The sequence below is a fragment of the Xiphophorus couchianus genome, chromosome 22 (assembly GCF_001444195.1).
Source record: "Xiphophorus couchianus chromosome 22, X_couchianus-1.0, whole genome shotgun sequence".
Taxonomy (NCBI): Eukaryota; Metazoa; Chordata; class Actinopteri; order Cyprinodontiformes; family Poeciliidae; genus Xiphophorus; species Xiphophorus couchianus.
Window position 1 is genome coordinate 4,601,925 of NC_040249.1, and position 13,949 is coordinate 4,615,873.

At 40.0% G+C, this 13,949-nt stretch overlaps 1 protein-coding gene across 1 annotated transcript in view; it reads left to right on the forward strand.

Moving 5' to 3' along the window:
* Positions 1 to 13,454, forward strand: part of kcnh1a (potassium voltage-gated channel, subfamily H (eag-related), member 1a) — a 71,204-nt gene extending 57,750 nt beyond the window's left edge. Inside the window, exon 12 of the mRNA XM_028006522.1 lies at positions 6,678 to 13,454. Within this exon, the coding sequence (XP_027862323.1) occupies positions 6,678 to 7,547 (870 nt within the window). The 3' untranslated portion in view covers positions 7,548 to 13,454. The remainder of the gene's footprint in view (positions 1 to 6,677) is intronic.
* Positions 13,455 to 13,949: the final 495 nt, after the last annotated feature.

The following is a 13,949-nucleotide window of genomic DNA, read 5'->3' on the forward strand; positions in this document are numbered from 1 at the left end:
AAATGCTACTTTCCACTAAATACGTAATAAATCAAGTAGAAATGGGACACTAAAGTCAGGCTGCAATCCCAGAGCGGTTTAAACATTTTTATTTATAAATACATAAATGTGATCTTCAGCTTCTCCTTTGGATCTGTGTCTGGTCAGACTCTATAGAGCAAACAGGATGGTGAATGACAAATAGAAAATATTGCCTAGACAGGAAGTAGCTGATACCCCCTATCCACCAGGAACTCCTTCAAGGAGAATCAACCCACAGCCAATCTGTTTCCTCGGAGAAGTAGCTGCAGAGAAAATAGGGGAATTTTTCACCTGCGGGACCTCATGCTGCAAAAGAGTTAACTCTATAAGCTGGAAATTCAGAAACTTTGGGAAACTTGCTGTCAGGATCCTTTTCTCTGGACAAACCGTGGAAGAATCTGTGGTAATAATCCACAATCCGATAATCAGTGGTCGGGGAAACGATAAAAGTTGTTAACAAGGCAGGAAGACTAGAAACAGAATCCATGAAGCAACAGTTCAGGTAGATAAAATGAAGGGTCAGAGCCGGAATTCGAGTTGCTCACAATACAGATGAGAAGCATTCGAAGACCACAATCGAAGGTGTTGGTCAGGAGGCAGAAAAAGGTCAGGGACATGAACGGGGACATGGACAGCTGGAAGGCTGTGACAAGGATGACGTCAGACGATCTCGCACTGAGTGCAGAGCAGGAGTTTATATCGGCAGCAGCAGCACAGGTGGAAGCAATCAGCAGCCAACAGTAGCAGGAGGGTCAGAGCAAAAGAGCAGCATGAAACATGGCAGGAACACAGAAATCATGACAGGATATTAAGATAAGAGACACCAGAGCCAGCAATGCAGATGAGCAATCTCAACGGAGGCGCAGGCTGATTGCCTCCATGCTTCGTTGTGTTGATTCGCTACTTAAAGGTAAATTATTGAGAGCGTTATGGACATTCTTTCAAAAGGCTAACATTTCTGCATTTTAAAACAAATCCTTTGCCACTGGTTTTATGTAATATTCTAATTATCTAAGAAAGTGATGTTTTACGTTTTCATCATCTGTAAGCCATAATCATCAAACATTTTAGTTTTCAGTCTGTGTAATGAACTAACGTGTTCCTTTTTTAAATTAAAATACTAAAAAAAACAACAAAAAAACCCCCAGAAGTTTCTGATGAAATTCAAATTTATTGAGATGCACCTGTTTGAGACTCGATGTGTCCTCGTCCTGCCAGGAAGCCTGGCAGCCTCTCTGAGGAGGCAGCCAGACCCTTGTCACTCAGCACCTGCGTGGTCGTAGATGTCGTGCAGGAGATGAAAACACGGTACTAAATTTGCTAAAAGGGGGTCCCACAACAAAGGACCTTGTTTCAGTACATCCAGCTTTATTATTTTCTTCATCTGTCCCTGAGTGTGTGACAGGAAAAAAATCATTAAAAAAAAAAAGAAAAACGCTGCTCCACAGTCACAGCTTTGCATCTGCTGTGGGGGGGAAAAGATACTCAGAGGAGCGCCTAAAGTGGCAGCTCTGCTCAAGTGGAGGATAGGAGGGAAGACATGTGAGAGCGTCGCTAGCAGTTCATGAGAAGAGACACCTACACACACACACACACACACACACCCCTCCACACACAGAAACAATGAGAAATGGTACGGCAGGTTAGACTGCTCCCTGAGTTGGTCCCAGGATTTTATGCCCAGTCAACCCAACAGTTCTAATCTGTAATTAGCTTAACATGTAAATAGTTGTGCAGCTAGCAGGGCTTCTACTGTTCATTTTGTCTGCAGACCTTTAGAGGAGCAACCATTGTTGCCACATCTGAACAGCCAAAGTGAGTTCTTCATAATAAGCTCATCTCCCCGACTGAAAACAGGAAAAAAAAAAAAAATCAATATGGATTCTGATCCTAATCCTTTGTGAGTGGAAAATGTTTCCACCTAACATAGTTTATTCACTGGAGGTTCGACTGGAACTATTCTTTTCTCAGCAGCGACTTAAAAGCATACAGGGTATTTAGGCTGTCAGAACAAACAGATCATAAGAAAAGGACTACAGGGCACAAAGATATAAAATAGCTGCTGGCTTTGGTGAAACAGCAAATTGTTTATCGCTGCTGCATTAAATTTCAAGCCAAGCAGTTTTTCAGAAAGGGTGGGAATATTTAGTAGCTAAATGTTTCCTAGAGACATGCACGTTTGGCATAATTCTTAGTTTTATTTTAAATATCCAGGAGGATATGTGATTTTCTGTTGCTCTTTTTAAGCTTCACTACTGCAGAAATGCTGTCATAAATTTATTGAATAACCTTGTGTGTGTAGATTCTCAGACATCCAGGGCATGAGAGTCCTGACTACTTCATCTGAAGGCAACTGAACTTCTTCTCTTGTTTCGTAAAGACTTTTCACCACTCACCTAAATGGTTTCTTCAGTTCCCATTCAGGACCCAGGAAGCCATTTAAAATAGAGCTAAAATGTTTTCAAGAAAGATAAGAGGAAGTCCATTTGCCTCCTTCCATTTGTGCACTTACAATCTTGGGTTGTTAAGACACTTGTTCTCACTGCTGTTGAAGCTGTTTGAGCTTGTTAGTAAGTTTTAAATGAAAAAAGTCAACCACTTTACCAGCTGGATCTGTCTAATTAAAGAGACATTAATAGTTGATTTGATTTCCACATAGAAAATCCGCAAATATAACCACTAAACTAGCTCTGTCAGACACTTAAGCTAGTGTCCACGCAGACTGCTTATACCAATCTTATTAGAGAACATGCATCATATAACACCGAGGTGTAACACTCAGTTACAATTTATTAAAGCTACTCTTAAATCCTTATCTCAGATATAAACGGCTGAGATCAACAGTTCAAGCGTAGCTACCAATCATTACGGTTAGCCTGTCCAGGAGAGTGTTAGTGCAAGATTGAATTGCCTGCATATAAAAAAGTAATCTCATCTGCTGCATCAGAGTCACTGTTCGTCAGTGTGTTTCCTAAATGTACACTGCAGGGGAAACTGTTTACGGAGAGACGGATTGAGGGATTTAGATTAATACTCTGTTCCTATAGTGCTTGCGAGACTTGCCTCCTTTAAGCATACAAGATAAAAGACCAGCAAATTACATGCAGTCCAGGTAGCAGTTATAAGACCAGCTTGACTTTAAGAACAAAGAAATAGAACTGTCTTACTTTTCAGGAGAAATAAACGTTGTTAAAAATGCTATAAAAAAAAACAAGGAATGAGTGAGGAAGCTGGGATTTATTTTCTGGCACTGTGTTTGATGATAAGCAGAGGTATAAAGAAGAAGAAAAGGCAGCATAAGCTTTTGAGAGTCAATCGTGACTCTCAAAATGCAAAACTAGTACCAATGGACTAATGGTACACAACACTGAAGATATTGAATTCAAGTATGAGCACGCGGCACAGCGTGTCATTATGGAGGTATAGCAAGGAAAGTTTTAAGGCATCACATCTAAAGCTGCACCCTTTAAACAAATGGACAACTAGAGTTTTGTTCCCTTCCTTTAAATGTTTTTTGTAATTCTGTTTAGTTTCTATTATCCTGGTTGTACTTTGACTACTTACTGAGCCAGTACTTGTTTTAAACAGTGGTAGAACATCTGCTACCTGTAAAAAACTATCTGTAAAAAAAGTTTTCTAAATATCATGTTTTGATTCTGTTTTCTGATTTGTACAAAAGATCAAAAAACTGCTGTGAAATATTCTTTGTTTGGCTTTACTAAGAAGATTAATGATAATCTGACTAATATTCCAGTCAGCAAATATTGGTCATAGCTTAGTTTTGTACAAAAACCAGGTAAAACATCATTATGCGTTCACTGCTTTGTGGGTTTTATATGGATGAGCTGAAGTGTTGCCTGTTTTGTAGTGGCTTAGTGAGTTTAAATTTTCTGGTTGGCAAGTTTGATTATAGTAGCCTGGTTAACTATGCTAGTGTCATGCCAAGGATGCTAATAAAAAACTGTCATATTTGCAACTTAAAAGTTGTTTCTCCCTGGTAAACGCATCTCGGCCTTCATGGGTTTTTTTCTTCAAATAAGTGAAAAACGTAGCTGATGGGCACTAATTTTAGCTGATTCTGATTAACCTCTGAAAGCTTTCAGTAATTGGAGGCATTAAAAATGTCGCACAAATAGCGCAGAGTTAAATAAAATGCAGTGTGCTGGATTTTTATTGCTTTAGTTTTCTTGATCATTAAGTAACATACAGGAGGCTGAAGTGGAGATAATGAACCATAGTCACACGTTAATGGGTGTTTTTTTTTTTAAACACTGCTCTGTTTTGTCTTTTTTTGAATCTTGTTAGCGATCTTAATCTTTTGCTGACAAACTCAAAGTACAAATCTGACTGGAAGAACATTTTATTTCTTGCTAAGTCTTTGAATCTGTGTGTATTGCTAAGCGATAGACAAATCCCCGCAGCATGCTCTCCTTATTTTCATTCCTGGAAGCTGGCAGTAGTGTCAGTGGACAGGTTGTTGGCTCCAGCTACACCAGCATCAATGTGGTGTTCTGCTCATTTTGGCTAGCTTCATCATTTTTGAAGCTTTCAGCCACACATCATATCACCCAGCCTTCTTCTGTGTGCCGCCTTTTCTCGGGTAGAGCTGCTTCTATTTTTCTTCACATGCAGCAGCTGTTTTGATGTCGTTTGCTACATTAGGACTCGCTGTATCATTTTGCAAAATAGGTACTGCACGACACAGTTGATAAAGTTGTGATGTTAAATGAACAGAGGCTGCATTGAGGCTAGTAACCATGATGTAATTCGGTATGTACGTTTCTTATCTCCTTATTCTATTAGAACTCGTTTTTATGAAGTTTTTATTCAAAAGCATGCAAGATTAAGTGTCTTGAAAGATGTAGTAGCATCCAGCTGCCTGGTACGCTCACTGTGTATCCTTGCCAAAGGCTTCATGTGAACTTTCTGTGTCTCTTATGGGAAATGTTTTCTTCAGGAGTGACATTTCCAACATGCGCACACTTTGAAATGTTGACAGTTTTCCTGACAAATCTCTACAGTCAGCACAGGCCTTCAAACCGATGTCTTGAAGAAACATGGTTTTCTTTAAGACAGAGCCGTGTGGAGAATACACAATATTTATACAGATTTTTCTCTCTTTGTTACGTCACAAGAAAATTTTTACTGTCTTTTATTTGGAGTTCATGCAAAACAGGAAGAAAAATCCATAAAACTACAAAGCCGAAAAGTGTTCCATGCACTTGTATGAAGATTGTTTACTCTGTTACTCCTAAATAAAATCCAGGGAAACCAACAGGCTTGTTGTAAATCCAGCTGTTCTTTGAAGGTCTCAGAGGCGTGTTAGAGAACATTAGTGAACAGACGGCATCATAAAAACGGCAACTCTCGAAGAAAAACCTGTCAGTGACTGATAAACTCTGGAGACCGAGAAAAAAAGATCAAATTTTCAGCAGGACAAGGAAACTAAATTCATACCCAGAACGACAAGAGTCTGGTTTGGATCTTTAGGTGTTAGAAACGCACAGTGAAAGGTCAGACTTAAGCACTACTTAAGAATCTGTGGCAGCTCTTAACAATTGGATGTTAACAGATGCTCTCCATTGAACCTGACCGAGCTTGAGCCAATTTGAAAACAGCGGGCAAAACCTTCTGTAGACGTGCACAGCTGGTGTAGACTCAACAGAAAAGACGCAGAGCTGTAATTGGAGGGAGAAGTGGTTCTCCAAAATAATGACTCAGGAAGGCTGAATACGAAGGCACAACACAGTTTGAAGTTTTATTTGTAAAACTTCTTGAAAACCTTGTGTTCATTTGCCGTCCGTTCTCATTCATCCAGTAGTTTGCTCAATCACATAAAATCCCAATTAAACAACTAAATGTAAAATGTAAATGTTACATGTAAAAATAAAATCTCAACCGTCTCCCACTTTGGCCACATTAATGAACTTAAAAACTACAGCGTCTGCAAAGAAATGAAGAAAGTGTGTACTTTTTTTTGTTGTTAAGAGGTATCGGACAGATAAGAACAGATGAACAAGTTTAGAAGTATAAAATAATTTCACTTTCAACGTTCTTTTACTGAATTCAAAATGTTGCCAAATGATTGAATGAGCTGCTCCTCTTCCTCCTCGACCAGCTTTACTGCTGCCACTTCAACATTTGAAATTTCCTCCATTTTGTTCAACTTCACCGTCTCTTTCGCTTACTGCTACGGACCGGATGGGGTAGAATGAATGAATGAATGAATGAATGAATGAATCAGTCAATCAATCAAATTTTATTTGTATAGCACATTTCAGTAGCAAGGCATTTCAAAGTGCTTTAGAGTCATGCGGCTGCAGACTGTACACTTAGCGCAGCCTACATAAGTGTAGCCTACCGATACACTTCCTAAAAAAAGGGACTTTGCCTTTCGATATTTCACAGAAAATATCGACGTGGGTAGAATGACGTTCATTTTTGGTTCATGGATAGCATACGGCCTAACAAAAGGATGTTTATATGGTCCAAGTGTGGAAATTATACCGGGAAAAAACAAAGAAGAAAAATCCCCATTAAAGAACAGAATTTCTTGCGTCTGGTCAAAACCTTTATCAATCAGCTGTGCATAATGCCGAACCTTCTGGTTGACATAAGCTCTGTAACTTGTTTTGTTTTTGTTGTTTTTTTTGCAGATTGTCTTCCGGAAGATCAGCGATGTGAAACGGGAGGAGGAGGAGCGGCAGCGCCGTAAAAACGAAGCGCCTCTGAACCTGCCGCCGGATCACCCGGTACGAAAACTCTTCCAGCGCTTCCGGCAGCAGAAGGAAGCCCGCATGGCAACCCACAAACAGGAACTCAACGAACAGGACGTCGAGAAGGGTCCGGTCTACGTGGACGTGTCGATGGTGAAAGCTCCTGTTACGACTACCAGCATCGTCACGGTGACAGAAAGCCCAGCAACACCGTCCTCCTCGGCCCCTTCACCTTCAACGCCAACCAGCTGCCCCCCCACAGACAAGGCGAAGCTGCAGGTGCCTTCAGCAGTCGCTCTGGCGGCGTGCCGACCCGCAGAGCCGGTCAAAGTCAAAGGCTGGGGCCTCTTCAAGGAGTCCATGGCCAAAGCCGACAACTGGAACAAGGTGGCTAAAGCCGAGTCCATGGAGACTTTGCCCGAGCGGACCACTGAGCACGAGCCGCACACCACCCTCAAGAAGACGGACTCGTGCGACAGCGGGATCACCAAAAGTGACCTACGCCTGGACAAAGTGGGCGAGTTCCGCATGACTCCTCAGGACCGCAGTCCCGCCCAGCCTCCAGAAACCAGGCATGCCTTCTACCCCATCCCAGAGCAGACCCTCCAGGCCTCGCTTCAGGAGCTCAAGATGGAGCTGAAGGAGGACATCAAGAAGCTGGGCGTGCGAATGTCCGGCCTGGAGACGCAGCTCGCCGAAGTGCTCCAGCTGCTCAGAGCCAGGAAATCCAGTACCGGCTCGGAGCAGCCGCTTTTCGGCATTTCGAGGCCCACCTCGCCGGAACTGGACAAGGAGGACATTTTTTCATGAGGAACAGGAGCGCTCGTCAGGTAACGGCAGTCCGTGAGCTCAGCCGGGGATCCAGTGATGTTGATATTGCTCGGATAGCTGAGGCGGCGCACGGCGCACCATCTGCATGAGGCGGTCCGAGAGACCCACCGACCTCAACACGAGGTGTTCCTCATGGTTAACGCGGGACCGTCAACGATTACGGTATTCGTAGCACTCAACGCTTGAAGGTTATGTAGAAATGACAGAAAAATGTTTGTACATAATTTATTTTTCCACTGTGCCATGTTGGGTGGGGGGAATACCGTGCTTAGTTCGATTTTATCTCAGAACTTACTGCAGAGTCTTAACTGTTGGGAAGCCCCAATGGAGGCAGCATGACCCGCTGGTTTGTTATTGAATCATTCGTATGAAACTCTTTGCATGTCATATAAAATAGATGTGTACCCACGGGGGGCCATATTTGATTAATTGAGGCTGCACAGCGAGTCATTTGCATTATTTCAGTCAGAAAGAGCCGACTCCGTCCAGATGTTAGAACAATCTCGCAGTAATTTGCTCAGACACATCTCTTATTAAAATCTGCCGGGATCATTATGAATTATACAACAGATAACTCTGGCCGGGGCAATCCGATTCCCCCCCCAAAAAAGAAACATTCTTGAGCAGAACTTACAACGTCATTTGCATAAAGCACTAATGGATGTGCTAGATGGAAAATGAATTTAAATGCTAACCAGTGAGCCTGCAGTGAGGAAGTTATCCATCTTTGCTGAAGTCTAGCATTCGCTAATCTCATCTGGGAGCGCTGCAGCCATATACGTGATGCACTGTTGTGTGAAAGTTATGCGTTTTTTGTTTTGTTTTTTGTTTTACCTTTGGGGATGTGTTGCGTAATCTGATAATGCAAACTACAGCGTTTGTTGTGGCTCCGCACTTTACCTTCTTTTGGACATCTCATGAGCCTAGAAAAGGAATGCCCACTGGGACGATGTTTCTAAAATAATATGTGCTAATGTGTATTTGTCGAAGAACAGGCTGACATAATGTCGCATAAAACCACTGGGTAAGCTGTATCTGATAATAATAACCTGCCGTTACATAACAGTGTCACAGATTCAACTCCCCGCTGTATGTGCATGATGCATTTTGTTTCCAACTCCAGTACTTTTGCATGATTCTTATTTTTTTAAATCCTTTTCTTTCTTTTTTTAAAACAGTGACATTGTGTTGCAGCCCAGTAGTTCAAAATGTCTCCTAAATTCTCTCTAGTTCTAAAAAACAATACTTATATCTCACAGTTTTCGTTGGATGTAACCACTTATAAAGTAAGCTGAGATCAGCACCTCTTGCTGGGGGGAAAAAAATGGATTATTTTACAGAAAAATGTATATCATTCTCATAAATGGAGGCAAAGCCTTCAGTTTGGTCTTTTTGAGCATAAATACTCCAGATTAGTGTTTAAAACGCAGAAAAAAACATTTTGAATGAAAATTAACTCGGGTAAATAGACATTTACATCTAAAATAGTGATACATTTACACTCTAGTGTTGTGTCGGTGTTGCTTTAAAGTACACATTTATTTATTTAGCTCAGTTTTTGTCAGTTAACCCATCAGAAGCTCACAAAGTCATGAGAGCATCATCTGGCTCTCTCAAACAGCTAGAAGGCATTAAGATATTATTTTAGAAATCCTAAACGACTGAAACCTGGAAAACAGAAAAGAAATAAAGACAGAAGGAAAAAAGTTGTTTTGCTTCATACAGCTTATGTTTCGATTTGGTCTCAACTGGATATTTTAAAATTTAACATGCGATGCAACAAAAACATCAATACCCCATTTGCCACTGATCTCATGCTGCATGTTTAACATTTACTTATATGTTTATATTTGATATTAAAAACCCCTCATGTACATATCTGACATATAGTTGACTGTGAGAAGTCTGCAGATTGCACTACAAAATTGATTCTTTTTTATTTCACTTTGAGCCTATAATTGTCATTATATTTTTGGGCAACATTATTGTTGAAAAGTTATTGATTTCAATAACTCAGTTCACTAAGTGAAACATATAACTTTGATAAATGACACACAGACTGATGATTTCAAGCCTTTATTTCTGCTAATTATGATGATTTTCTGCCTAATGATGAGGGAAAAAAATTTCAGATTAAAATATTACACTAGAGCAATATTTTAAATATATAAATGTGGGATTAATGTTTAATACCTGCTTAAAGGTTAGTTTTAAAAGCCAATTCTTTTATTCTGACAAATGACCCTCATCAGAAAAACACATATTCTAATATGTTCAATATGACGGTACATGTGTATTTTAAATATCTTACTGCATTCCATAATTACAAGAAATAAAACAGGGCTATTGTAGTTCTTAAATACTACAAATGTAAAAATAAACAACAAAAATAAAATGTTCAGGTCAGAAAAAAATATTCACCAAATACAAAATGACAGAGCCAAGAAACATTGAATAAAAGAAATGAGCTTAAGCTTTACTCAAAACCTTTTAAAAATTGACAAATAGATGAGAGTTAAAAAATGTATTGGCAAATATGTAGAATTTTTAACCAATCCTTGCCATTTTTTGGCACGTATTAAAAACCAAAATAGATGTTTATGGCTAAACTGAAATACATCACACAGTCCAGTCATTTTGAGCTGATTTACAATTTACAGTTTGCTGAATCTAAAATTACAGCTAAAGTAATTTTCTGTGACTAAAATAAGCAATTCTCTGTGATATTTACTGTCTAGATGAACATTTAATGTTCCCTGCATGCTGTTTTTATTTTTTTTTCCATTTAAGGAGCTATAAGGCGAGCTGAAACGGACACAGCGGAGGGAAAAGCCACGCTTCGGTTCCGTTGCCTCCATTTTCATTAAATATTAAGCTCGCATAAATAAACGGGAACGTCTTCACAGAAGGGAGAACTTGTATTGGTTTGGTGCCAGGGTTTTTTTTTTCTGTTCCTACAAGCGATTCGGTTGCTGAGTAGAAAGAAAAAAGCAAAAACGCAGGCGCCTTCTGGTGCTCAAACCACAAACGAGTTACAGAGATGATGATCATGTTTAAGGATGATGATCAAAGGGAGATCAGTCGGCAACGTGGGGAATTTAGACACTTTGTGGATAAGAATTATGTAGAAGATGATCAAAATGTGATCAAAGCCGCAAAATCACTTCTGACATCCTAAACCGTTTAATAACCTCATTACATATGAATTTATCACGCGCTTTTCTTTTGAACATCCTGACCGATCTGATGGATTCCATGGGAAACTCCGTTTTTTTTTGTTTATGAGGCACAGGTGATAAATCTAGTAAAGAAATAATGCAAAAATAACACGCAGATAATAATAACAAAACTATTTATAACCCTTGAACTTTTCCAAAGTTCAAATAAAGTATTGTATTTATTTTTTCTATGCGATGGGACAACAGAAAGTAGTGCTAAAAAATGTGAAGTGGAAGGAAAACTTTTTTTAAAAACTTTTTACCACAAATGCAGCAAATCAAACACCTCCACCAAACTGAATCCTCTACCTACATTTCCTCTGCGCTATGTCTCGACCAGACAGTTTTATTTTTTTTCTCCATATCTCTTCTAAAATAAAACCTGATCAATCAGATTAGGTGGAGAGCACCCAGTCTGTTCCCCCATGGGAATTGGATTTATGTCGGGACTTTGACTATGCCATCCTAACATATGAATATTGCTTAAAACCACTTTGTTACAGCTGTGGCTTTAGGACGGTATTCATGATGTTTATGTTGGGTTTTTTTTAGGTTTCCACAAGTTTTTCCTTCAGGGATTGCACCTCATTTAGCTCCATCCATGTTCTCATAAAAGGCTTCCCCACAGCATGATGCTGCCATTGCCAAATTTCACCATGGAGATGGTGTGTTCAGGGCGTGAGTGTTAGTGCTTTGCATGTATGTTGAAATGTGCAATAAATGGCTCTTGTTGCTTTCGCTCTGTCATTCTTCCATCAAGGCCAAACTTGGGAAACAGTTTAATAACCCGACCCTGCTTCTCCATAACATGACGTCCTCTAAATTAGGCAGCTTCTCTAAGTATTTGCTTTGGATTCTGTTTGTGGTTATCAGAGTAAAGGGGGAAATGGGAAAACAAATCCTAATCTTCCCACCACTTCACTGTCATGCACTACTTTGTGTTGCTCTGCCAAACAAAACCCCAATCAAAGCGAAGTGAACTTCCTGTGTCTAACATGACGGTCGTCGGGGTGTGAAAACCTTTTTTTTTTTTTTTTGCGAGTCACCGTGTGCATTGTGTTTGTTCACGTGTTTTTAAAGAAACAGGTGTGCATCAGGAACAGCTGAGTTTGGAAGGCGGGTCGGAACATGAGGCTGTTACTATTACTTAAATACTTTCCGTGGCAGTGGCCGCCTTCACTCTTTGACTCCTTTGGATTAACGCTCATTTAGTTTCCCAGTTTAAACGCGTTTGGCCGTCCCACAGACTCGACTCCCACACATTTAGGGATTCACTCTGCTTGTTACAGCAGCACTCGCTGTATTCACCCCTGACACGAACATCTTGCTATGCAACCACTCCTGACTGACAGCCCCTGAATATAGCCAGGCTATTATTTCCCCTCTGCTTCCAGCCGGTGTGATGAGCTCCGGCGTTGGACTTTCAGGACTAAAATATTTCAAACGAGTCCTTATTTTTCACCTTCCCATCCGACAAAAGGAAGCTTGTTTTATAAAAAGAAGAAAAAAAAAATTTCTCAAGCTGAAATGACATGTCATCGAGCGTGTAAAACGGTTCTAACGGCGGTAAAAGTGATTGTAAATGAGATGATTTTGTTTTGTAATGAGAGGATTTTTATTCGTGCGGATTTTAATCTTACGAGAGCTTTAAGATGAAAACCCCGAGTCACGGGGTTGAAACTGTATATCTTTGAATGTTAGAACTTGAAATGAAAACATGAACTTTTATGAACATTAAGGAGGTGATATTTTCCCTCTTTCTTTTTTTTTCTCCTGATCCAGCTGAGAGGATATTTATTTTTTACAACAGATGTTTTTCTTGTACTTTGAAAAAGAAACAAAAAATGTGAACGATCTTATTCTCTTGACTTGTTTTGTTCCACCACTGACACAGATGAATGAAATGGTTTGTAAACTTTCTCTTATATTATCACTTTGACTATGTATTTTCATGTTATGTTAATATGACACTGGCGACGCATTTTGCTTTTGTTAGGTTCTAACAAAATCACGTCGTTTTTAATTGTAAAGTTGGCATTTGTTTTTAGCTGAAAACTCGACATTGCGTCACTATTAGAGTCCAAAAGCCCGGAAACGGCTTGTGGGAGCCAGGGGGAACCATCTCCCACACTCTTTGTTTCAAGGCCATAAATATTTGACAATTCAGATCCTTAAAAGCAATATGTAGCTCTGCGCTTTAACATTTAGACACACCTTGTGACGGAAATGCTTAAACTACTGCACTAACCCATCTCATCGACCCTCACGTTACCTTGGAGAAGCATGCAAACTCGTGCCTTTGTATTAATGTTCCCCCCAAAAACCCCGACTCCTTTTCCAGCCTGCAGACAGAAATGTTCATGATCTAAATTACCGTCGCTCCACTGAAATGATTTGAACAGAGATCTATTTTTGTGGTCAGCTCTAGAAAGCTGCCTAAAAGAAAAAAAATAGAAGAAGATACGGATATAAACATATGCACAAGTTATAAAGCAATGATAGGATTCTATATAAAGAGCAACGTTTGAATTTGGTGTATGTATTATGCACATGCCTCTATGTTAACACGTCCTGTGTTGGGAGATGTACTATTTCAAGCACAATGGGAGAGCTCTTTGTTATGAAATGTGACATACTGTGCTCTTCATAATAAATATTTTATACATACTGCATCCTTTCTCTCTGCCTCACCCCCGATCCCTCCACGAGGTGAATCACGCGAGGTGTGTCGTTCCGTTTTTGGCTCCACTGCTGACGGTAAACACTAATCTTTAAGACGCTGTAACCAAGCAGGTGTGTATTCTTCAGCGTGAGCTTCTTATGTCAGATAAACCTCGCAGTTTTGTGCTCATTTAAGAGGATTCCTGGCTGACCCTCGGCTCGCTTTGATCCAACTTACTGCCACAGACGTGATAATCCCACAGAAGTGAAATCAGCTAATGGAAACGGCCCGAGTGTTTACAGAAGAGTTCATTTTAAAACACAAACCAAATGAATTGCTTGAAAATCATGTCAGAAAAACATGTTTGACTTGTATCCCAGCAAGTCATGAAACTATCTTGATCAAATAGTTTGAACAGCTTTGAGATTGTGTTTTTAAGATCAGAATAATGTTTTCTTACTGATCGAGATTCAAACTATAGTTCAAGAAACACCGGTGGAC